The sequence below is a fragment of the Equus asinus genome, chromosome 4 (assembly GCF_041296235.1).
Source record: "Equus asinus isolate D_3611 breed Donkey chromosome 4, EquAss-T2T_v2, whole genome shotgun sequence".
Classification (NCBI taxonomy): Eukaryota; Metazoa; Chordata; class Mammalia; order Perissodactyla; family Equidae; genus Equus; species Equus asinus.
The window spans coordinates 85,050,006-85,077,873 of NC_091793.1; the positions used below are offsets into that span (position 1 = coordinate 85,050,006).

Below are 27,868 nucleotides of genomic sequence, written 5' to 3' on the forward strand. Positions count from 1 at the left end.
AAACACTACCTTCTTTAACTCAGAAATAGTAGCATTTAACCAGGACAGAGGACTAAATTAGCATAGGCTAAAGCCCTGGCACGTGAGACAAATGGTTGAAGTACAGTTCCTAGTAAGCACCTTGAACACAGTATTTCCTCAGTAAATGGATGCTGATTGATTGAATGGTTTCTAGTTTTCTTAAAGACAATGTGCCTATATATTATGAGAAGTCTAGTTCGGTGACAAAGTTGTCTTCACTATTTAAGTGAAAATTCATAGCCTGTCAGTTATTTTAAAAATTGAATTGTCTAATATGTGCAAATTTGAAAGTAAACTATAACAAAATTCTCCAAAGGTTCATGTGGAGAAAGAAGCATTTCTTTTTACTGTCAAACTACATCTACTTTATTGCCTAATCCAATGATCAATTCAGAATCAAACATTATAACAATCTAATACAGATCATAGCAACCTAATACAGAATGTTACAAATATCCTTGTTATAACTAGTATATACTAGTTATGCATGTCTAGTGTTTTGCTCAAAAAATAATGGTAGATCATCTATCCAAGTTTGTGTTTTGTGTTGGAACTAGCTAGCATTGCAAAGATGGCCACCAACCACAACTCTAAATGAGTTTCCAACTGCACCTGTAAATGGGTGTCCCCAGTCGCCAGGAGGAAGGGTCGGGCAAATCTATTTTTCTTTAATTTTGGAGCAATCCATCATCTATAAATATTTGAAAAAAATAAACCTGTAGGCATTATCAACTGACTTTTCATTGAAAACATATTTCGTTTGCATAATAATAGGACTATATAATTAAATTAAGCATTCTTAGAGGGTTAGAACCACTGCTGAAGGGATGGGCCCCTTATTCCATCAGAAACTGCACAGTGATTTCATTTCCTGTCTCTTCAACAGGCTTATAACGCTTGTAATTTTAGTACACTGATAGCTAGTATATATCTTCAAAGAAAAGAGGAAATTTTTAAATCACTGCATTATTCTTACACTAGTATAAAAATAAATGGAATATTAATAGATGTATTATAAATGCTGTATTAGTCAACTAGGGCTGCCATAGCTAAATACCACACGCTGGGTGGCTTATACAGTAGAAATGTATTTCCTCACAGTTCTGGAAGTGAGATGTCCAACAAGGGTTGGGTCCCCTGAGGCCTCTCTCCTTGAACTCTAGGTGGCCACACTCTTACTGCCTCTTCACATGGTCTTCTGTCTGTGCATATGTGCCCCTAGTGTCCCTTAGTGTGTCCGAATTTCCTCTTATAAGGGCTCCAATCAGAATGGATTAGGACCCATTCTAATGACCTCATTTTAACTTAACTTAGATATTTTAAGGTCCATTCTCCAAAGGCAGCCTCACTCTGAGATGCTGGGGGTTAGAGCTTCAACATATGAATTCTGAGGGGGCAAAATTCAGCCCATATCAGATGCTACAGTAGAAACTTAGGAAATGGAAATTCTGGACTCTTACTTCAGCCTTGTCACCTGTTAGTTATGAGACTCTTGACCAAGCAACCTGTCTGTGTCTCAGATTTCTTACTTTTTTAATGGCCACAACACTTGGCCTATCTTTCTCAAAAAATAGTTGCAACGGACAAATGATATTTGATGAATTTAATGTACATGTCCTTAAAAAGATTACCAAAGTACTATACAAGTACTAATCATTTCTGTAATTCCTATTTGTGAAAGATTGAAATTATTAGTCTTATGGCTGTATGCTGAATTCTAAGAAAAGTGTTTCCTATTAATAATTATTTTTCTCTTGGCAACTCAATAAGAGATATTGGGAAGTAACTGTTTGTTGGTTTTCTTTTTTTGCTGTTGATAACCCAGAAAGATTTGTGCCAGTTGAAAGACTCTCCCCTCTTGTATCTGATCCTTCAAGGTGGACAAATGAGTAATTTGGGCAAAACCTTCCCTCCCAAGCCATCTTTTTTCAGTGAAACAAACAAAACAAAACAAAGATAAAAAAGAAGAAAGAAGCCCCACAGACTGAGTGGACTGCCATAAGCCACATTTGCTGAATTGGTATCCTCTCACCTAAGCCCTATTGTTACCCATCTTCTCATCAACTTTACTCCTTTCTGAGCAATTTCTCACTTCCGGAAAATCAGAAAAGCTAATGTTACAAAAATTTTAATTAAAAAAATTCAGCCTGGGGGCCGGTCCTGTGGCCGAGTGGTTAAGTTCACCGGCTCCGCTGCAGTGGCCCAGGGTTTCACTGGTTCAGATCACAAGAGTGGACATGGCACCACTCTTCAGGCCACGTTGAGGCGGTGTCCCACATGCCACAACTAGAAGGACCCACAACTAAAATATACAACTATGTACTGGGGGGATTTGGGGAGAAAAAAGCAGAAAAAAAAGAAGATTGGCAACAGTTGCTAGCTCAGGTGCCAATCTTTAAAAAAAAAAAGGAAAAAAAATTCAGCCCAAAGTCAATGATGCTGCCTGAATTTGGACAGGGCCAATATAGCAACTAGTAGAATAATGATACTCTTTGTCCTACTAAAACTTCCATAGGCACATTACAGTAGGGTTTTATGTCCTGCTTTCAGGGAAGGGTGATGGAAGACAGGGGAAGGAAGAGAGAAAGAAAGGCATTGCCATTAAAATAAGTTCTTAGAACACAACATACTTTAGTGCTTCATTTAGCAAAATATGTCATTTTAGAAGTACTTCTGAGTGAAAGTCAAATGTAAATTTTATACACTGACTATAAAGAATAAAATGTCCTCTGGGAAGAAATTTGCTCACCCATGAAAGGTAAGAAGCCTTTGTCTTCAACCCCAAATGCTAGGTTAGTTGTGGATAAATGATGGATTGAATTGTTTCTGTGAAGACTCCTTGCTCAGCCTTCAGCTTTGTCCCTCTAGAGCCCTGCAGGGCATTTGTTTACACAACATCATCCCTTAAGCCGAGGAGATTTTATCAGAGTAGTCTCTAGAATTCATCTATTTTATTTTACCCTCTTTATTCTACATCATTTCAAAGTTTTCATCCCTGATAGTTTCCAATCCAGGCTGAGGGACTTGAGTCCCTTTTTATTCTGTGACCTGTGATCTTGGATCAGAAAACCAAAAAGCAGTGACTTCATGAGTGACAAAGCGAGGCCTTTGTTAATACTGGTCTTGCTCCACTTGTGTGAATTGCCCGTGCGCTCAGTTTCATCACCTGTGCCTCCAATCAGCCTTTCTTGAAATTGCAGAGGCAGACTTTCAGAGACCCATTAGCACATCGTGGGGCAGAATGAAGAGAAATGTCACCCCCCCATTCTGCCCCTACTGTGCTAGGGAAATGGACCAACATGAGACAGACCCTTTCAATTCACAGTTGTACTTTCCCCACCTTCCCGTCACCCCTTCATATCAACTCTTAAGTGGGAGTATTTTTGTTATTAAAGAAAGGTCAATGTTTTTGGCCTCTCTACTGCTAAGGGAGAAGCCTCAGAATAAAACGAAGAGCAAAACAAAAAGAATTGAAAGAGACATAAACTGTCCTCATGGGTCTCATATGCTTTCCCTTTAATCTATAAGATCATTTCAGCTTCTTTACCTAAAAAAAACTTAGCTTCGTGGCTCTCATATATTAGCTCATTGCAAAGTGACCTCTAAATCACTATTACTTAGAAACAAGAACCATACTTTCATCCATTTTATTGTTCCTACGGCTACTTTCAGGGCCCTATTCTGCGATATACTTTTAAAGGGCAGTGTCTGTTTGCTAACAACCTCCCACCTGAATTTCATTTTATTTCTCTGACCTCTGCCAAAGAAAGAAAGTTTAGAAGAAAATTATAAAAGGGTTTCTACCCTATATCCTAGGGGAAAGGTCATTCTATGAATATAAGAAGTTCATTAATATCCTGCTATCTAAATAAAGGTTAAAATTTCACAACAAGAGATACACAATAGAAGAAATGGGTAATTCATGCAGAGGCACATCTAACCCTAATAACTTACAGCCATTTTCATTTTTCATAAATGCTTCTCTCTCTATTACCCAGGAGACTTGTTATTTTTACTGCATTATTCAATTACAATTGATCACTCCCTAACTCAGTGTGATACAACCCTGTTGGGATAGACTTCTGTGTTTTTCAAATGACACATATAATTTAATATTTTTAAATTAGGTGCCCTAAGGGGTCCTCTTAGGAGTTGGATCCTTCTTTACTTCAGTATTTCAAAAAAAGGAGGACAAGTTCAAAGAAATATAAACTCTGCTTTCACCAATAACAGCCAACATAGAGGAAGACAGAAGGATCATAAACTCAATTTCCTCATTTCTTGAAATGAGATAACATCTATATTTTAGGACTGCAGTGTCGATTAAACAATATTATTCACGAATGTGTTTTTTAGCCATGTATTTTAACTTTAGTCAATTAGTCAACATGATGTTTTTGGAAGAGTTCCTGGAAAAAGCCACCTGTCTCAAAATCTCTATACCAGATTTGTCCTAATATTTGAGTGTAATATACCTAATTATTAAAAACTGTTAGCGACTTAACTTGAATCAGTGTATGTGGTAAATTAATCCTATTCCTAGCCACATCCTTAGAGAATAAAACTAATTATCAGTAAGAAAGGGAGAAGGTCTATTAAGAGGGGCCAGTTAGGATGCTCTCTCCAAAGATCCTCAGGGTAAGGTGCTTGCTCAGAGTTCTGGGCATCTGAAACGCAGGTCCAGTGTGGCATGGAGAGGAATCTTACTACAGAACAGGCACTATTCTAAGCACTTTTACTGTGAGGCAGGTATCATCATGTCCATGGTATAGATGAGGTAATGGAGCCTTGGAAAGGTTAAGTTAGTTGCCCAAGAGCAAAGATATCCGTAGGGGAACTGGCTTTGTAGCCAAGCAGTTGGGATTCAGAAGCACTGATCATGCATTGTGCCTGTCACCTCCCACGCAGTAGATGGAGAGAAGGAAGGAGAGTGAAGGACACTGTAGCACATGCTACCCAGGGCCTCTGCCTATCCAGTATCTATTCTCCCCTTTTTCTTTACAGGAAGAACCAGAAATTTTATTTTGGAAAGCAACAGGACCTATTGAAAATACTTATTGCCCCATACCTTATATGATTAGCTCCGTCCAAGGAGATCTCAGCAGAAATCTACTGAGTTTGATTGCTGTAAAAACTAGTTTTCCTGATAAACAGAGAGACTTGGCTGGCACTTGCCTTTTCCATTTTCTCTCTCCCTTCTTTCTGCCTCAAATGATATTATCTGCTGGCAGAGGCAGAGCAGCCATATTGCAGGTAAAAGACTGACAACTCCATGCAAAGTATGACAAGGCAGAAAGATCGAAGAAGCATGGTGTTATTCTAGAGTTGCCATATCAGTCCTGAATTGTCCACTTTTGCAGCTTTTTATATGAAAAAAACCCCTTATTTGGTCAAGCTACTGTTCATGCTCCATGTGTTCAAATGCAATCCTAACCAATAAGGAGGTATGCAAAAATAGAAGAAAGAACCCCGCTTTGTAGATGACACCATATTGCCTGAATCTGGCACCATAAGGTGGTAGGTAGGCACACAGCTCTGTGCTGCAAACTTCCACTGTGGGGGGTCATGCTGCTCCCTGTGGCAGCAGTACCTGTGCACAGACCCACCTCCACAACTGTAAACAGCAGATATGGTTCAGCTATGACCCAACAGTGTCACAACGCTACAGCCTGCTGACCACATCTGACCTTGGCCTCTTTTTCCTACAGACTGTTTAGCTGAGAATATTTTTTCCATTCTAAAAAGTTTTAAAAACAAACAACAAAAAAGAAGAATATGCAAAGAGATCATACAGGCTCATGAACCCTAAAATATTTACTATCTGGTCCTTTACAGAAAAGGTTTGCTGATCCCTGCAGAAGGATAGGACAGAACAGAATCAATGTGTAAATTATCCCAACAACTATCCAGGTTGCAAATATTACCCTCCTGTAAGGCCATTTTTATTCTCCTTTGTTGGCCAATGAGTCCTTAAATCCAAAACATGATCTGTAACTGAAGGACTTCAAATGATTTTCTGAAGAGGGGTAGTGTAGGCCAATTGGGGAGAAGGAGAAACAGCAGGGCTAATACCTTCCCGACTTAAAAAGGAAGAATCTGGTTTTAAGGACATTAACATCAGATTCCCAGAGAATATCAGACATCAGCTGGAGCTGATTGTTGGAAAGGAAGTATCATTAAGAATTCAACAGAAAATCCGAGAAGGAATTAAATTTTGAATAACTCAGAATAAAAGTGCCTTTCAAGAAGACTTCTCTGCCACAGGTGGTACCAAGCTTTCATTCCACAAATAAGCATTTCTACTATTCATTTTAATTCTCATCACACATCACGTTAGACTAACAACACTGGGTAGAAAGCAGTGAGTAGAAAGACGGTGATTTTCCTGATTTTCTATTCTCATTGCCTCACAGGACCTAAAGATGGTGAGCCTTTCAGACACTTGAAAAATTACTTCAAATAACGTAGAGAAATAAAGACTTTCATTTCCAATATAAAGCTAAAGAATCATTTCTCGTACTCAATGGACAGGATATAATTATTAAATTTCTCAAATTTCGTGTTTTAGAAAACTCGTCCTAACATGCAATCAGCTTAGTGGTAAATCAACACCACACAAGTGATTTTTTGTCTGTATTGCTGTTAGTGAGCTGTAACTCCTGCTTCATGGATGCTAGAGAATACTCCTACAGCCTGGGCCTAAACAAACACTGAAGAGGAGGAAAATTTGTGCACATTGACCTCTCAGATGCCCAAATATCTAAATATCATATAATTTCCAAGATTTCTTGGTTTTCTGCATGTATGTTTATCTTCTGAAGTATTTCAGTCATCAGCATTTCACAAGCAAATCTTTTCCTCTTTCTTGACAATATCTATTTTTTTCCTGTTAGAATTCTGTCATTGCAGGGCTTTCACAATTTCATAATAAATTCTACGTGATATTGGTCTTCTTATCATTTTAAAAGCTAAGTGGATTTAGGAAAAATAAGCGTACTGCATCAGCTGTTTTCATCTAATATTTTGTAGATACAACATACTCTATGTTCAAATCAAAGAAGATAACACACTTTTGTTCATACATTGAGCACAAAATTACCCTTCCTAAGAATCAATCTTCAAGGTTTTTGATTTCTAGCATTTATCTTTCACACTGAATGTATACATTCATATAATTATAAAATTATGCAATTATTTTATGTAGATCAGTGATGACTGCATATGAATGTCGTAAAACAACACATTACAAAGCACTATGATTAGGGAAAATGGTAATTGTGAACATCTGGATTGAGAAACTTAAATTTGAGAAAAGTCTGATATTTTTCATAAAGGTTTTTTTCTACGCTTGTTCAGATTTCAATTAGTACCAACTGAAACCATTTATCTGAAACAGACTACTTAAATGTAGATCAAAATATGCTGCTCAGATTAAACACCTAGTTAGAAAAATAGTTATTTCTTTGTCGTTGTTATGTGGCTATATTGACATAAGAATAGTTTTAGTGTGGCCTTTAAGGATATTCAGCAATTTTGATGTTCAATGATAGAATAAGAATGGGCAAAATGAAGAAAGATTTTTAAATTGAATTAATCAAATTTTATTGAGGAGGAAAATAACTATGTACTTAACAACTGCCAAAAATATCTTGAGCAGGTATGAATTTCATTTTAAAAACTAAGTAAGCAGAAAATCTATCCCTATTTTTAATTAACCCTCATGTAATTGCTAATTTGAGGCATCAGTTTGCTAAGACCCATAGTCTCTGTGAGTTGAAGGACCTACCTTCTTCCCCATACCCAAAGTGATGTCTACCTTCTGGGCAAGATGGATATTCAAAATATTTAACAACATTGTGGTGGAGACACTGACCATTAAGAGTAGACGATCAATCAATCAAAGTGGATGCTGGCTGGCAAACAGAGGTGTGGGCATCCCCTGCAGGGCATCAGCCATGTTCCTCAAGCATGGAGTGGGCATGGGAGGGAGAGTGAAATATTTGTAATCCACCCACTTTGGCGTTCACTGCGAGGTGTCTTTCCTTTCTGGGCTTTAGTTTTGACCAGACAGGGCTTTGCTCTTCCTCTGTACCACAGATCATCTCCAGTCTGATTCTCCTACTGAGCTCCCTCTTGAGCACAAAGGGAATATCATTGTTCTTCACCAGCAGGAAAGGAATTCCTGCCTAGATAGGCTATCCAGCCTTTACTTCTCAATGGCTTTTCCACTGTGCCAGATATACAGTTCCACAGCATTTCTCTGTCAACTTGGCCTTCCTGCATATGGATCGTACAAATCTATCTGATGCCTCAGTCATTTTTCCCTTCAAGAAATCGATGGGAGGATCAGGGCAGAGATGCAAGACTCCAGTAGCAAAACTCAAAAATTTAACTTTTTATTCTCATTATGTTATGGGAATATCTCCTTCCAACTAGTGAGGAGAGAATTCCAAGATGGCACTTAGATAGGGGACAGCCAAAGCTTAGAAACAGTTAAGTCCCACTACTTATCTATTTGAAATATGGTCCCACTGCTTATATATTTCATGGCCAGAAGATTTATTATTCTTGTCTTTTCACGTTACTATGCACCCATAGGCATAATATTGAGATTATTTTCCATTTTTAAACAACTTTACTAAGATATAACTCAATACCATACAATTCACCCATTTAACATGTACAATTTGATGTTTTAAGCGTATTAGTAAAATTGTGCAAGCTTCAATGTAAACTAGTTTTAGAACATTTTCATCACCCTCAGAAGAGACCCCATACTCTTTGGCAGTCATTCCTCATTGCCTTCCACACCACCAGGCACTGCTCATCACTCATCTACTTTCTATCTCTATGGATTTGCCTATTTGAGATTTTTCATATGAATGAAATCATAAAATATGTGGTCTTTTGTGACTAGCTTCTTTTCCTTAGCACAATGTTTCCAAGGTTTATCCACATAGCATGTATGAGTTCTTCATTCTTTTTTATTGCCAAGAAATATTCCATTGTACAGACTTAACAAATTTTATTATCCATAGAGTTTTTTCCTATTAATCTATTTTGTAAAATCTTATCGTGCCTAGAACCTTTTCTATGCTATACGGAGTCTACTAAAGGTTTTCAGAAGTAAACTGGTGAAATTTCTGAAAATTGCAAATGTAGTTAACAACTACGACCTCTTCCTATGGAAGGAGTGGGCTGCTCAAAATAAAGAGAAGCAATTAGTGCAAATATCAAGTACCCATATGCTGAGAAACTTTAGAAACACTAGCAAACATAAAGAAAATGAACAAGCATTGTCTCTACTTTCTAACGGCAAGATTTTCATCAAAATTTATATGGTCCTGTCTGCGAGATTTGTAAACAAATAGATAAAAATGGAAAATGGAACCAACAATTGTTATCTCTACAATATCAGGCAATAAAGATGATGCATTTTTTTTTTCCACTTTGACCTCACAGATCTACATAGCTGCTGTGAGGATGATATTGATAAGCTGGCTGACCTGCTTGCATGGGGAGCACAGACCGACAGTAGAAGTTCTAGAAATATCAATATCAAAATTTAGGGGATTGTTCACACTCCTTGTGATAGTGGCTATTTAAAAAAAAGTGCAGCAGATTTATCTGTGGTCCTATTATTATTTCTAATTTTGTTTTAGTGGCATTTTTCATGTAGGCAAAGCCCTCTGTGGACTCCAAGTTAGATACAGTGGTATGGTTACAATTAGGATCCATGTGTACCAATGGCTTCTTAATCTGATACTATAAAAGGTGAAGATCCTCTCTGCATGGATGGATAAATATGGTTTCAAAAGAAAACACGTTCAATAATTTGTGTAATGCCCTAGGATATTAATGGAAGTAATATGGGAACTAAAGCTTGATTACTATTCCTTTCTATGCCTCTCTGTCTCAAAATACGTAAATATGTGCAATAAATTATCAGAGAGAGTCTTATTCCCTTTTAATGTTGTTTAAAGGATATTTTTTTCTCTTCAAGTCATTTTTTTCTAGTAGTAACACAATCACATTAAAATAATTGACCTTGCATTTTCTTCCCTTCATAAGTTAATTCATACAACAAAACTAAATTTTATGCTCTCATTCACGTAGTCATTTTAAAGGAACACAAAAAAAGTTTCAAGTTTCTTTGCCTATTTGGGGAAAAAAAGGATCCACTAGAACACCAGTCATCTGTGAAAACAACTGACATTTCGTTTCACATGTAAGGTAAATCCAAATGGCATGAGAACCTTTCTACTCACAGGTATCTAAAGACTCGTCTGAATCATCAGGGCAGTCAGGGTCCCCATCACACAGCCAGCTCTGGGAGACACAAGTCACATGATCGTGGCAAAGAAATTCACCAGGATCACACAACTGCTGATCTGAAAATGAAAATGTTTCGAAATAAAATATGAATGATCTGAACATGAACAAAAGAGCAGTACAAAGATGAAATGTGAGAAAGCAATACATAAAAGGTATATGAATGTGATCCACATTTTCTGTTCAGCAGCAAAACTAAACCAATTATTTTTCTGAATTTTAGCCACTCAGTTCAAACATACAATTTTGATAGACTTGACTTTGTTGTGGTCTTACGCAATCCATTCTGGAAATGCTTAAGAATTCTGTTTGTGTGTGTGACTAGAGGCTATGTCATATGGGATAAGGTATATAGATATCACAGCAAGAGGGTTTTATAGAAGATGTTGATCCAAAGCAGAAGTTCCTGAGCATAGAAATTTTAGTTTCCTCCTCTGCTCCAAGAGAAAGAAAAATCAGTAATAAAAGTTAAATATTGGACTTAAACTCCATATCTGAGTATTCAGTTCTTAACCATCTATCCTGATACTGGGGCTTCATGTCTCTACATCAATTAGACACCCACTATCATAATATTTCCTTCTCTTTTTTTGCTATGACTTCCCAGGTGACAGTTTCTGCTGCTAGACAGCAAAAGTGGTAGTAAATTTCCATAAATCTTCTTCTAACTCAAGTTTCTACAGTTGGTGGTATCCAAAAAGTCCACTATTTTCTTCCCATCATTTCATAATATTTAGGATCTGTTGCCTTTCCTCAAGTCCTAGTAAACTCATCAGATGTTGGATGTTGGTTTTTGCAATATACTTACTTATACCTTATGAATCCATTCAACAAAATATTTCTTTTTTGTATTTTAACATGTCTGAAATAGAAATGTTTTTTACAATTGACGACTTCTGAATGCAAAGCAGTGTTAGGAATACCTTAGTCCTGTGATATCACTTAAACTTTTGTTGTGTATATAAGGAATGATTCAAGATAAAAGAAAATCCATCAGTAAAGAGGATATATACCAAATTATACCAAAAATACATATACCAAATGAAAATTCTAAGTGATATGAAAGTGTTAGATCATAGCTTAATTGGGATTTTTTTCCTTAGCAATATACAAAATGATGGTGTATCTTCCACTCAATGTTTTGATAAAAATTGGTATATCTTTCCTTTCTCTCCCTCAACCTCTTTCGCCCAACAACAACATAACTTTCAATAAATATACATTACAGACACACACACACACACACACATCTTTAATCTATAGATATGGATATATAGTCAATTTCTTCCAGTCTCAAACTATAGATATTTCCCGAAAATTCATATTATTTTATCTTAATCTTACTATATGTTCCAATGAATTCACCATCAATATCACACTCATTACCACTGCTATCACAATTGTTGTTTTTTACATTAAGTTGCTTGAGCATACTCTGTTTTTAGCCCTGCACTTGCTGCTATAGATTCAAAGTCACTGTCTTTGTCTTCAAGGGTCCGGCAGACTACTTACTTGTGCCAACAGATCCAGGGGGAAAAAACACTTTGTATACAAAAAGTTGTTAAGTAAATGATATAGAAAATAACTCCTAAGAGGAGAGACCACAGGTAGAAACAGGTGGAGACAAACACGAAGAATAGTTTGTGGATGATGAGCATTATTTTAAAGATGGGTAGGATTGGGATAAATAGAAAGTAAATATAGGACATTCCAGATAAGGAAGAGAGTAACAAAATTGCTAAGGAAGTAATTATTAAAACACATTTGAGACCAAAAAAAAAAAAGTTTTCTACTAAAATTGAAATAAAATTCAGGTTACAAGACCTGGGTTTTCTCTGCCAAACAGTAAGTGTGATATTTATAAGTATGTTCCAGTGCTGGAGGACGGGAACTTAAATTTTGCTTTGGACTATCACATAACTTTCTTGTTAATGTATGGAAAGAGCATGAGATAAAGTTCAAATTATTTTGCTTATAGACAAAGAGACAATGTTATTTGTTACCAAACTGGGAGAGTTCTGAGGGTGAAGGAAGGCTTATTAGTAATGATACTGGGCAAGAGGTATAAACCAAGTCTATTTCAGAAAAATCAGAATAGATCTTCATTGTACCTCTAGCTACTCTGCATTTGATCTATGATCTTGAGATGCTAAGTTTTTCTCTTTCTTCTTTCCTCCCAAACTATAACAAATTGCTATGAGGAGAGGGGAAAAGAGATAGTGCCTTGATAAATGCCATTGCATAGTGTCTGACTCAGTAAATAATCAATAAGAACTTGTTGAAAGGATAAAATAATAAAGTGGACCACAAAGAACCATTTATGGTGTTGGAAAATAGCATCTCAAAAATGTAAGCCCAGGTCGGTAACAAAGGACCTTGATTACCATAGGAAGTATCTTGTAGATAATCTGAAGCCATGAAATAGTACTTAAGAAATGTTATTAATGATAAAATACACTACAAAGTCATCTGGTAGGAGACTAGTGCAGCAGAGAAAAGTTCAAGATGATTGAACTAAAGTAGTGGGGAATGAAATGAAGACTTTGCTCCAAGTAATGTAAGAGTTTGGAACTGGTAACTAAATGGTTGAAAGGCTTAAATATGTATCTATGTGAATAGCCTCAGAAACTCATTGTATGGTGTCTCAAAACCAAGATAGGACATAACATACATTAAGAAAAAAAGATATTGTGTGTGTGTGTGTGTGTAAACATGCAGGTGAGTCTAGTCATTGGGGCACTGGAATAATAATAGTAGGAATAATTAGTATTTTTATAGTGCTTCTTAGCTCAAAAATCCCTTCCACATTCCATATCTAAATTTGTTCATTCATTTATTTATTCAATAGATACAAACTGGGTTCTTCTATGTTCTAAGCACTGGGGATACAATGATGGGGAAAAAAAAGCAGAAATCCCTGCCATCATGGAGCTTACATTATAGTAGGAGAAAAGAAGCAAAAATAAAATAAATGAGTTAATTATATAGTATATTAAAAGATAAAACCTATGGGGAGAAGGGAATTAAGAGTTGGAGACTGAGGGGGATAGAGGTACAATTTTAAATAAGGTGGTCAGAGAATGTCACTGACAAAGTGATATTTGAATAAAAGCTTATAGAAGGTGAGAGTGACATCTAGTAGAATAAAAGGTCATGTGCTAAAGGTCATATACTAAGGACTCGAGGCAGGAGGGGGCTCAGCAAATTTAAGAAACAGAAAAGAGTTCAGAGTGGCTGGAGAAAAAGAGAAAGAAGGGAGAGTTGAGGTCACAGAATCAGGGAATATGGGTTGAAGGTGGCAGACGAAGCCCTTAGGTTTTACTAAAAGTCAAAATGAGAAGTCATTGGAAGGTTCTGAGTAGAGAGAAACAATCTAACTTACTTTTTTAAAGGATGCCTCTGGCTACTGTGTTAAAAATAGGCTGCAGTGAAGAAAAAGGGGAAGCAGGGAGACCAGCTGCGATGCTATTGCAACAACGTAGGTGAGAGGGGATGGTTGTGTGGATGCATTTGTTGGCAGAATGAACTTTCAAGACGGATGAAGAAATTGAAGTCAAATATCTTACTCACCATGTCATTAAATGTCAGAATCCTAAATTCAGATCTCTGACTTCAGATTTATGACTTTTCAACTGTTTTTGGAATATTCTGAGTATCAGGTGCTTGGGGGCATCCAAAAATAAATATGCAATAGGCAGTCATCCATCTAAGTTTGAAATTCGGGAGAACTATCAAAACTGGAAACACAGAACAGAACTGGTGCTGCAAGAAGAAAGTGAAAAACCAAAGCAATAGATGTAGATGAAATTAAATTGAAGTGGATGAGGAGGGAGGAGAAAGGCAAAGAGGTAAGAGTAAGTCAGGCAAGGAGACACAGGAGACAGAAAGTTCAGCCAGTGATACAAGTGGAGAAGGGCAAGGGGAAAACGGATTTAATAAGACCAGGCAAAATTTCAAGAACTGGATTGGGGAAGGGGGTCACTAGTTATAAAGTTCAAGTATGATGAGTTCTGAAAAGATGGAGTGTGTTTGTAGGCTTAGGGAAAGGTGTCACAGAAGGAAAAGAGACTGCAGGTGCAAGAAGGATATGAAACTGGAGGAGTTTCCCAAGAATTGGAAGGGGTGGAATAGGAACCTAAACAGTAGTAGGAGCACTTGCCTTCAGGAAGAAATGATAGAAAAACGAAAGAGATAAATTATTAGCTGGTGGAGAAGAAATTTAAGGTATTCCAACCTGGTTGCGTTTTTTCAAAGAACTGAAAAACAAGATTATTTTTTGAAATTTGAGGAAGGTGGAATTGGAAAGAGTGGTAAAGCTTTAGAATAACTGCTGTGGAGAACTGGAAAAGAAATCAGCTAGGAATTTGTGAAAGGATTTCTTTCTAACAGCAAGGAGGATCAGGCAAGATGGAAAACTATATATTTGACAAATGAATATTGCTCATTTTGTTTTGTATTAACATCCAAATGGTCACCTACACTGAGCCGTAGATACAGAATAATCCCTTGGGAAAATCCCCAAAGAAAATCTCTTAGGAAAATATGCAAACCACCCACCCTCAGTACTTAATGAGCCTGTGTTACCAGTTTGCTAAGCAACCTCCAACCTTTAAAGACAACTTGCATTTTCGCAATTTTGAGGACAGTTTTATATTATCCCTCTAGGAAATAGCAGTTAAGAATAGCTTGCTCCAACCCACCCATTTATTTTTCAACCAAATATTCCATTTCAAGGTCAGTTTTTAAAAGCAATGATTATAGGATTCAAATGAATAAATTTTGAGTATTTCAAGGTGACTATTTTAAAATATATCCATTGGAGTGAGTTCCTTGAATCAGAAGCTAAATATGTTGTGTGTATGTGTATTTCCCATTTATCCAATTTAATGCTTCATGCCACACTTCTGAGATAGTCAAACTAATCTTATTTTAAATGTCTTCCTATTGTATGAAACGTAATGTTATACACTGTAATTAAAACAAGAAGCTTATGAGAATGTGCAGGCAGTTTTGCTTACATCCCTAAGGAAGAAGATCAAAGCCAGTACCATGTCTATCTCTTTATAATAACAGACTCTTGCAATCAAAAGACATGAAAAGATTAGGACAACCATAGCCTATAGAGTTGACTGAGTTTGAATTCATCCTGGCATGAGAAAAGCTTAGTATGATAATCCTGTTACACTTATATGAAAACATTAAATTACTCGTTTTAATAAAAATTGATAATGATATTTGTGGAAGTTGGTTACAGATAGTCTTAGCTGAAAGACTTATGTACTTGAGTTGCCACAGACTAGCTAATTTATATTTTCTCATTTTAATATCACAATGAACTGCTAATTTTGATCTTTACAAAAAACAGGAACTATCAAAATCAAACAGTAAAACTAATATCTATCAATAGGGTTCTTGAATAACTATGTAGCCTCCAGCTTCTTGAGTTATTTCATCATAATTAATTTATAAGAATGGTATGCGTTTCCCTTAGAAGTTGACTTTGCTATTCAAATACTAATGTGAAAGTTAGTTTACCAACACCTTGTCTGCCTACTGAATGCTTAACAGGACACTATAGGGACATTTAAGGGAAATACAAATGATGAAATCCAGTAGCTAATTATAAATTAAAGGCAAACAAGGACCAATAGCCATTCAACAGCTAAATTCCTGAAGAGTCCAATATTGATCCTAGCTGAGTTAAAGAACAAGTACAACTCTTGCACAAGCTAAGCAATGGGAAAATGCCGGGACTTAGGTTTTTAGAACTTGGTTAACCTCTACAATATTTATTTATTATATCTCTATGTCATTGCTAACATAAACAGAATGGCTTACAATACAGCATTCATAATTACTAAAAGAGAGACATGGTTATATTTCCTTTCTTCTCATATAACAGGAAATGAATTTATTACCAGGAGAAGAGAATTTTTGTAGGTCTCTACAAAAATATTTAAAAATATATTACTAATTCGACTTCAAATTTTGATAAAGGTCATATAAAATTAAAGGAACAATGTTAGTTATCAGTATCAGGAAGTACCTTAAATTTTTTTCCTTTATATTTACATACTCCAGAAAAATGTGCAAATGTAGATGGAGAATAAATTCCTCAGAATTCCATTTAAGCTGTTTTTTATAATATGGTTAAAGTACTTCTTCTCCAATGTTTTCTTCTATTATCCTTTTAACATGCAGTCTATACTTTTAGCTTTTCATACTGTTCTATTTACTTTCCCTAAATGTATCATTTTATGTGTTTTTACTGTTCATTCCTTTGCTTCCAATGCCCTTTCCCACATAACAAAATTTTAGTCCTTCTCTAAAGTCCAATGACTCTTTACCTCCTTTAATTGAAACATTTAATTGAAACATTTAATTGAAATGTTAATTGAACATTTTCTTCCTCCATTACTGGTTCCATAACACTCCACTCAAACCACCACAAAACTCCTACTGTATTTTGCCCTATATATTGTAGCTATTGGGTGCTGAGCCCCTGGAGGGCAGAGGGTTCTGTCTTAGACTTCATATTTGCCTTAACAAGGTGATCTCAGTGGAAAAAAAATCAAATTTTCTGAAAAGAATTATATGCCTTATTTTTTGAAAGAGAGTGGGAAAAGAAAAACCAAGCTAATACTAATGTTTTGTGTTTTGTTATCAGAATCATACATAGCTTTATTTAGTTAATCACAAAAATAAAACTAAATTCTCCCATGGTTAAGATAAAATACCCTGAATAGTAAAGATTATACCATATAAAATTAAAGCATCCATGGAAACTACAAACCAAACTTGATAGAGATTCAGTGTTATCCTCCAGAGTCTCTTAAAGACTATGCTGAAAATTATACTTTTACAATAGCTGGTTGTACAATGGTAACTTAGACAAATATATTAGTGATAGTTTTTTTAAAAAAGCTAATTCCTTTAGGAATATCATTGTTCTAAGTGTAAGATAAAATGGTGTAACTCACCATTTTAAGTTCATGTTTAATAAGAATAAAAACAATATATTCAGATTATGCATGCTTTGGGAGATTGGAATGGGGGGAAGTAGGTCAATAATGGTCAAACCTGGGGCCAGCCCGGTGGCATAACGGTTAAGTTGGCACACTCCACTTCAGCAGCCTGGGGCTGAAGGGTTTGGATCTTGGGTGCAGACCTATGTACCACTCATTAAGCCACGCTGTGGCAGTGTGCCACATATGAAATAGAGGAAGATTGGCACAGATGTTAGCTCAGGGCCAATCTTCCTCACCAAAAATCCCAGGTCAAACCTGGCCGTTTCACTTTGCCAAAAAAATTTATCTTTTCAAAATTTATGGTTGAGTGAAAAATAACCCCTATTATACACAAAAAAGTTATAAATCATGGTGTTATTTATCTAGGTTAAATCTATCCTTAAAAATCTGCCCAGGCTTGAATTAGAGGGCCAATTAGTAATGAAGCATATCCACATTTCAGTGGTAATATGATTTTTAACTAATAATTACCATTGTCATGCTGAGTCATTATTGGTGATTTAGAAACTTTAACTACAGACATATGTGCAAACACACTCACACAATATGTACACATGTTTTTGTATTTTAAAATTAGCATACAACTCTGCCTAGAGCTCTGTTATCCCTGAAGCTAAGACTGATTTTGTGAGACTAATCAAATGCTTGAATAAGAGCCCTGTGGTGGGCTGAATAATGGTACCCCAGAGACGTCCACGTCCTAATTCCTAGACCATTGTGAATATGTCACCTTACTTAGTAAAAGGGATTGGGCAGATGTGACTAAGCATCTTGAAGTGAGGAGACTATCCTAGACTATCCAGGTGAGCCCAATGTAATCACAAGGTTTCTTTGAAGAGGGAAGTCAGAGGGGAGAGAAGAAGGTGTGACCACAGAAGTTGGAGTGATCTGAGGAAGGGACCTCAAGCCAAGGAATGTGGGTAGCCTCTAGAAGCTGGAAAAGGCAAAGAAATGGATTCTCACCTAGAGCCACCAAAGCAACTCAGTCCTGTGGACACTCTTTAGACTTCTGACCTCCAGAACTGTAAAATAATATACTTGTGTTGCTTTAAGCCACTAAGTTTGTGGTAATTTATTACAACAACAATAGGAAACAAATACCAGTCTCATTTCATCCCACAGCCCAGGCATCACTTAGGTAAGTTTGATTGAGTGAGTAGAAGAGAAACAAGCTGCAAGCCATTTTACCACTAATTTAAAGCCCTTTTCCTCCTAAGCTGTTTTCTGTTAGTTTCAACACTATCTACTTCTAAATAAAACACCTTTTCTTCTCCTTGATGTCAAATGACAGTCAAAATATGTCTGCACTGGACGAAGGCCAGCAACATGACCAGAAGCACATGACAGGATTTTATGAAAAACACTCAAATAAATGACATTGCTGACTGGGAACTATATGAATTAGGGAGTGTGTGTGTGTGCATGTTTTTATTCTGAGGAAGTGAGAAAGTGCAAAAATGTGCTATCTTTCTATTATGAGAAAATTGTAATTAATTGTATATCTTTACGCTTTCTGTGGGCTACCAAATTTGCAAACATTCTATGCCTTATTAAGCACCAAGTGTTTTTGGCAATTCATACTCACAAAAACATCTTATATAAAACCAAGTCAAAATTGAAAATTTAAAGAAGTACATTACCCCTAGAAAAAGCTTTGCTCATTTATCATTTCTATCATAATGAACAAATGAAAAGTATCTCTGTAAACATTTCAAATCCAATTTGACATTTAATTTTCAAGGAGAAAGTCGGGCTTTTCTCCTTGATCACTTAACATTGCTAGGCTCCTTGTGTTTTTCAGGCAGCGATATGGAAAATTGTAAAGCACTCAGCATAGACCTGTTAGGAACTGCTTCTTTACCAAGAAAAAAACAAAAAGTACCAGAGTAAAAACCTTGTCCTTTATTTAGCAAGCAACAAAGGATATATTTTTCAGTGGAATAAAACTGTTACATTCAATATCGTTAACGTGAGTTTTTATTATCATTGGACTAATGCTTTACAGTTCTGTGTTCTTTTCTGAAATTTCAGTAGAAGCTCTATATCCTTTTTACCTGCCCTTTCTTAAAGGCCCACTGAAATGAATCTGCAGAGGTATTTCATACACCACATTGTTAAGGAAGGGGAAAATTTTGACAGGTCTCCTTTGTAAATGTAAAAGGAAAAACCTAAAGTATTGGCATTTCCTTGCAAGTTCTGTTCTCTAAATCCTGTATGATCCTCATCCAATCTCCCAGGGGGTACCAAAATTCACATCTTTTTTCTCATCTCTAGACTTAGTGAGATATGAAGCAGATGGTGAGGCTTTGGCTCTTTCAGGAATGATGCAATATCTCCTAACCATTATGCTGTGTTTTAACCATTAAGGCCTGTTCAAAGACTACAACTTTCCTTATCTCAAGTTCCTATTTTGATTTGAAAACCAATCATAATTTTTCAATCTTAATTTCTGGGTCCCTATTTTAAAAGAATTTAAACTTGTTCACATAATTAATACTCATTTACTGTTAACCAAAATAGGCATTGAGAATATAATGCTTTAGACAACAGGATTTCTACCCACAAGTTGCTGAGGGGGAGGTAAAAATATAAATATTTACAATAATGTGAAGTAGGTGTATCTGGAGTGAATGAGGAGCACTGAAAATGGAGCAACTCATGCCGGGGACAGTGGGCTTGGCAGATGATACGAGGAGAGAGCATGCAGAATATTTTTAGTTGCCTGCCCAACAGCTATTTTTACCATTCTGGAAAACCCCACCACTTCTCACTATTGAGGCAGAAAAGGCCATATGCTTGCTTTCCCAGTCTCTCTTGCAGTTGGAGCGTGGACTGTGTCCCAACATTGACTAATGACAATTGAGGTTTAGTGTCTGCTAGCATTCTCTTGGGAAATGTTTTTCTTTCTACTAAAAAGAGACTTGAGAGCAGGAGCTCTCTTGCATTGCTTCAGTTTGTGAGCATTTGAAATCTGGAGCAGCCACAGTCATCTTGAAAGCAGGAGGATAAATAAGCCTAAGGATGGAGGCCAACACAGTGAGTATGGCAGAGTGGAATGATGTTCAGCATCTGGGTTTTGGATGATATTGCTGGGCTACCCTGAGGTGTCTCTACACCCCTCCCACCAATCTCTAGACGTTTTGTTACATTATGCAATAAATAAATATTGTTATTCTTAGCCACAGTATGTTGAGTAATTTCACTACCAATGAGAAGAAACCAATACAGGGTATAGGGGAAGCTTCCCAAAAAAGGCATTTTTTAATTGTTTTAATAAAAGAATGCGAGGTTGTAAAGCTGACTAGGTGGAGGATGGCATTCCAAACAAAAGGAATATCACATAGGGAAAACATGGCATATTAATGGGATTCCAAAGAATTCATATAGCTGAGGTTTGTGTGTCTAAAACAGGTTGTAAGATAGGTTGAATATACACATTGTATTGAACATAGTCAATTTTTAATATGCTCTTTGTAACCATTCAGTAAGACTTCTTACTCTTTGTTATCTTAAGTTAGGGGATTTGGAAAAGACTTTTTTTTGGTAGGAGATAGTAAAATAATATTATAAATGCTAATAGTTATTGAATGTTCACTGTGTGCTACACTCTAAACAATTTCTGTATTTCATTTAATACAAAAATCTGTTATTTTCATCTTACAAATCAGATATGAAACCATTTAGAAAGTTAAATGACTTTCTTAAGTTCACCCAACTAAGAAGTAGCAAGATCAGGACACAAATACTCATCTGACTGACACAAAGCCTGCTCTCATAACCACTGAAGGAGTTTTTCTCAATTTTGGGATTATTGGCAATTTGAGATCAACCATTTTTGCATCGGGAGTATATTTCGCACCACTGACCTCTAGGCATTAAATGTGAGCAGTGCCTTTAGTCACTGTAACAGCCCAAAACATCCCAGACACATAAGCACATGTGCTACAGATGTTGCACTGAAGAGACCTACTTGGAAATCATATAAACAGTGAGTCTTCACCCTATTTTAAACTACTGAGACTGCACTGATCTTATTCTACCAAAAAAGATGACAACGCTTCCTTCTCAAATATTTCCCACTTCCTGGTGATACCTAAAATTCCATTTGTTTGAGTCTCAGATCTATAAAGGTAGCAACTATCTTCACTGGAAGAAGTGAAACTTTGCCTATTATTTATTTACAACTTTGAAAATTAAAGATAAGAGGAAAGCACTTATTGAGATGGGGACAATCATGAAGATACATGACGAATGAAAGGATTGAATATTAAGAAAAAAGGAGGCTCGAAGCACCATAGGCACACATCCTTTATAACATTTTCAAGAATTTCCTTCCCCAGTATTCTCCAGAATCAAAGGCATGGAATAAATGAACTTTCCAGCTCCTTTTATTTTATCTCCATGATCAAACAAATATTTAAAATGTATGAAAATCCTTTAGGGGAAAAAACGATGGTGAGATAATGGTTTTCACAGAATGGTTACATTTTTGTAGACATATATCTAACCCCAAACTATCAAATGAGAAGAGTGTCTTTATTAGCTAATGTGATAGAGGATAGAGGTCTTAGCCAGGCTGGTGTGTGTTATTTGGGTAATTGTGAAATAGGAATAAAAGTTCAATGGGTTTCCTAAACATAACTATAAGTAACACAGATAATTAAGTACTTCTCCACAGAAGACACATGTCATGAGAATTTAAATGAATCCTCATGAAAGTAATTATTACTCTATCAAAAGAAAAGGTCTAGTGTAACATTTTAATGTTAATAAGAAATTAGAAAAGGTAGCCATGGGGGCCTAAAGGAATATAAATTAAGTCTCATAATGTTTTCAGGAAGAGATATAAATACACACATGTTCTTACGTTATACCAATGCTTGTTCTTTTTTCCCACAATTAGGAAATTACTGAGCAAAAGTATACTTTAATGAAACACATATTCAGTCATGGTACTAGACTACGTATTAGAGTGTTAACGTTTTCTGTGGTTCAAGTTTGGGTCATATTTTAATCGTATAAGTTATATTTAATTAAAATATAGGAAAATGGAGGATAATAAGAGAGGAAAAAGAAGCAAATCTGAAGTTCACCACTTTAGATATTAACTGCTATTGCGTTTTTAAACATTACTGAGCCTTTTCTATATAGGAAATATACATATAAATTGTTGGGTTTTCTCAAAGTCTTCCACATACTGCTCTATACATTGCCTTTCTTTTACTAAAAGGACATGATTGGCCATTATATTGATTTTCCATATTCTTTTAAAATTTTAAAAATTGGGAACTACCTTAATGTCCAAAAATAGGTAATAGGTAAAATTAAAAATTGAAATAAACAATTCTGTAGGTAATCTTTGATCACTTGTCTTACTTAAAAAAAAGTTACTTAATGAGTAAAACTGAGATTTCACAAAAGAATTGATTTTTTAGAACTTTTGATGCTCTTAGACAAATTTCCCTCCAAATATAGTGTCAAAATTTACACCCCAACCTTACTTTTATCCCACACTCTAACATACACTTGTTAGTATTTTCTTTGAATCTGTCAGTACATCAGATTGTATCATTTCAAATGTGTATTTCTTTTGACCTGAAACATTGTCTTCGTATTTTTGACCATTTTCAGAATCATGTTCATTTTAAGCGACCCGGTGATGAGAGAACTTGGAAAAATTCCATGAGGTCTACACAACCTGGTGCCTGCCATATAAAAATGATCTTTTATTTTTGAGGAAACAGATTTTAGATAAGTTGTTACCTCATTCTAAAGGTATATTCTTAAGATGCAGGGTCCTTTCCAGAAAGATAGCTCCAGAGCTGCCAGCGGGGAGAATGAACTATATCCACCATTCCACAATTCTGTTTTTTAAGTTCCTTGTTAAATGATTCACTTTGTTGAATAATCCTCCTCACTTGCCCTTTTGATATATATGGCTGGCCAATTTTAAGGAAAAGACTCTTAGTTTAAGTTCCCAGTGAAAACTCCAGCAGGATTTTCCAAAAAAGCTTAAATATAAATTTTACAATGGGTAACGCCTTCTGTGTTCTAAAATGGTGTTTTATTAAAAAGAGGGGAGGGGGACTTTAAATACTTTGTTTGGGGGAAGCTCAGCCCCAGTTCTGCCTGCCCAGCCTCCACCTTAGGGCTATTGTAAGGCCCAGGTACCATCTTTGTGCAGGCACACATACTCACACAGGAGAAATGCTACCTGGGGAATCCCAGAGAGTTGACAATGGAAGACAACCACCTTCAACAGAGGATGGAACATTATCCAGTCACTATTCAGATATTACCTGGGCATCAAATTTGATGGGTAATTAAAGAAGTGTTTCTTTCGCTTGATACCTTGAAATTCCTGCTACAAAAAGTAATATATTTAAAGTGTAATCTAATTCAGAGAAGGAGGCGCAGCAAATTTTGGCATACTCTAAAGCCAGAATTCATTTTAATATTCATTATACTTTCTTTAAAAATATACACACACTCATATACACTGTAGGTACTGAGTAAAAATAATTTATATGTAGGTACTTTATGTTCATATATCTTTACATATATTTATGTATAATCTTGACATATATCTTGATGTATCTTTAAAGATATGTTCCAAAAGTACATTTATATGTGCAAAAGTAACATCAAAGCTATCTATCATCTTCTAACCAGCGAGGAAGGATTTCTATTTTCTTCTTCAGTTTTATATAACTCAGTGTGCCAAAAAATCTAGCCACTTCAATCTTTTAATTTATAGGATTTGGATCCATGATGTTCTGACTTGCATATTTACAATGCTTTCCCCCCAGAGCTTGGTAAGTCATGAAAATCATTCCTAAAATCATCCTATTATCATAAAGAAAAATTAGGGATTTTTTCATTAAAATAAGCCAAATCAAGAGATTACTTGTGAATTGGATGCTCTTCTCTTTGTTTGAGGAGGAGATAAGTAAATTTTAAAAGTCCATTGACTTGTCAAAGATCAATCTAGATGAATAACAAAATTTGTGTTCTATAGAAGAAAGGTCAGCAAGCACTATGGATGTGTTCATGAAACAAAATCTGAATGTGTGATACCCATGATATATACCTTTGAAGAGATTATTAGCAGATGATTGGGAGGGTAAGATTGTAAGCAAACATGAGAAACATGCAAATTTTAAGGATTCCGTGCTTTAATTGACAGCATCTATGAATAAGTCCTGACTTCTATGTAAGTGAATATCTCCCACTATGATTAAATAACCTCTTTGAAGTACTATAAATGTTTAAGCTACTTTAAAATGTATTTTTAAAAAACCTAATTAGACATAAGACCAAGTTAATATTTAGATAATAAGTACTTTATAAAAAATATACAAGTACCTGCCATTTCATATTTCTATTAAATTTTTGAACCTCACAAACTATGTTGTGTATTCAAAGGAGACTAAATGAATTTCAATTCCTGCAACTTAACAATAGGTTTATTAACACAGTGTCTCATTATGTTTTTAATTATCTACCTTATTAACTCTTATTCATAGTACACATTTATGCTGTTGTTTCCCAAGGATATTTATCATTTCTCTGATCTGGAACTATATGCACAATTATGTAATTATCATTATGTATCTTAGACATTCTTAAATAAATGTTTTAATTAATTATGATAAAAGAACTATTCTTAAAAACGTCACCGAGGAAAAAACATTCCTTTCTCAATATTAAAATGGTAACAGTGTTGTAATTCAGTTAAAAAATTCAAAAATGTAAAAAGTTTAAACAAAAGAAATTTCATTTCCTTCACGGGCAGCTAGTGTATAGTAAATATTAGAGAGCTCAACTTGTGTAAAATTTTACTCAAATAAAAAAAAATACAGGTAGAAACTAGAGAGGTGGAGAACAGATGTCAGGGCAATGGATATTTCTCTAAATATTGGAGAAAAGATTAATTAATATTCTCAAGAGACCAAGACTCAGGATGCCTGCAAAAATCATGGCATCCTTTGAAGAAGTTCCCACCTTCCAGCTTTTTCTAAGTGGATTCTCCATCAGATGTTGCCATGCTATTCACACGTAATCCCTTTGCTCTAGTCGTAGCTGACTTGACCAGGGATAGGCTCATGACCCAAGGCAGCCAATGAAGTGATCTAATACAAAAACTCCGCCCAGTAAGTAATTTGAACAACCTAGTACTCTTTCCTGATGTAGGAGGTAAGCGGTAATCAGAATAATAAAACAGATTTTGAAAGTGGGTGACTGGAACAGAAGCCGTAATATTAAAAAAAAAAATTGTAATAAGAGTAGATTTTAGTAAATGGGAAAAGCATGACTCAGGCATTTGCCAGCTGCATTACTTTGGTCCAGTTATTGAACTTTATCCATTTCAATACCCCAACTGGGAATTAGAAAATAATAATAACCGGTACATAGAATTTTTGTGAAGCCTAAATAGAATAATGTACATAAAGCACCTACTATTGCTACCTTGCAAGAGTAAGTCATCAATATAAGTTAGCTATTATTATTACTAACATTAATATTAGTACTAGATACAGAATGATGCTTTTGTCCTCCAATTGTTTTCTATTCTCCAAGTTTACCAGGCTGTTTAGATGTTCTTCTGTTCCCATCAAACCTAATTCTATAGTTGCTCCTGGATACCTATAAGGCCTCGCTGCAAAAATGAGATTTGATTTCTCTTTTTTTCTATATGTCCTTGAGTTAACTCAAGTGAGAGAAACTCTTTCTTGTTCTAAAAAGCGTAAAACTAACACAAATACAACTTACAGGGGAAAACATTTAAGGATAAAATTTACCAAAAGAAGCATTCCACTCCTCCTACTCTGTTTCTCTGAAAAGAGAAAAATGTATGTCTAGCAGCAATTTTTGTTCCTCTGCTTCTGACTTGAAGATGGAAGTTGATTTGTAGATATTTAAAGTTTTTTTTAACATGCTGATATTTGAAGATGACAAATTATAGTGGATGATTTTATTTAATGTTTTAGTTTTGTAACAGATGAGTGACAAGTGTGAGATCTGTGGACTCTAAAACAAGAAGAAACATAAGTTGGTGGAGCAAAGTCTGAACACCTGCTATTTTCTTTCAGTTGCTCTATATATTATATGCTCTCCCCCTCCCCAAAGAGATTTGGGCCATATCCATGTTCAGTTTTGAATCCTCTTCTTTATACTAAGCTGATACTATTTTCAACAAAGTCTTAAATATTTTGATACAATTATTTTCTATGCATGCACAATATCCTTTCTGTCTAAACTAAATATTCGAGAATTCTACACAATTTGATTTCAAATACCTTCTATGACTCCATAAATTTAGAATGAGGGAGTGAAGAAAAGAGAGCGTATAATTCTGAGAGATTTGAGGTCGGGACAAATATTTCGAAATGTATGTAAGTTCTCCATCTTAAACAGAATGAAAAGGATGCTACTGACAACAGCAGCAAGATACTGATTAATTGTGTGCAGGAGAGACTAAAGGTCAAAATTCTAAGCCCAAATCCACATTTTACTTCACTCACATCTCATTCATTTAAAATCATATTATATGCTTAATTGATATAATAAAGTGTAAGTGCTTCTTCTTTGATGAAAACGGTGAAACCTTGGAAATACCCCCATAGCTAACCTGAGTATTCACAGAGTAAAAGCACTGATTTTAGTAAGAGGAGTCATTCCCAGAGGACGTCTAAATTTCTAGTAGCCTGCATTCTTTGCCTTGACCCATTTCTGCAATTTCTAACCTCACCAACTCCCACCTTTCTTATTTACTACCATGAAACAACATTTATTATTTGACAAATTTAAAAGTAAATTGAAATTACTGAATAATATTTATACCCTGGAATGGACAAAGTATCATTCCGTCTCACAGCATATCACCCCACTCAGACCACATGCTAAGATTTCTTATGAATACATAAAGTATTTTATCTTCTCCTTAAAAATATTTGTCTATTTCAGCTGCTTGCAGTGACAAATAGAGCTAAATGTGTTTCTCTTACCTTCCTCCTACCAGTGCCTGAAATAGCTCTTTTAGTGGGACAATCTATAATTTAAGTCTAGATAACACCTGCATGAATGATTCATTAGTTTAAGTAAGGATAAAATATGGGAACTCAACGGATTTTTACACTGATATAAATTTAAAAATCAAGAGTTTAATACATCCCATCCCACAAAAGCTTCGTGTAACTGAAAGTAAAAAGGGAAGCTGTGCAAGTCACAGGTCAAGACACTGGGTCCCAAACCCATCCTGATGCTTTCTCCTGGGCAAATGACTTCAAGGCTTTCGTTCTGATTTTCCTTCTCAAGAAAATTAAGTATCAGCTAAGAGCATCCTTAAAATCCTCCTAGTGCTCTTGTATTTGAATATTGTACTATGTAGACATATACACTGGATGAACAGTAAAGGTTTGACTCTTTTCTTTCGAAATTCTCCTAAGTGAAAATTTACTAGATTTGCTTCATTTAAATACATTAAC

At 35.5% G+C, this 27,868-nt stretch overlaps 1 protein-coding gene across 5 annotated transcripts in view; it reads right to left on the bottom strand.

Annotated features, from left to right (window-relative positions):
- The window catches only part of LRP1B (LDL receptor related protein 1B), a 1,812,874-nt gene that overhangs the window by 1,488,623 nt on the left and 296,383 nt on the right, over nucleotides 1-27,868 (bottom strand). For all 5 annotated transcript variants that reach the window (XM_044768977.2, XM_070507612.1, XM_070507613.1 and 2 more), the window contains exon 2: nucleotides 10,290-10,412. In XM_044768977.2, the coding sequence (XP_044624912.2) occupies nucleotides 10,290-10,412 (123 nt within the window). The remainder of the gene's footprint in view (nucleotides 1-10,289; nucleotides 10,413-27,868) is intronic.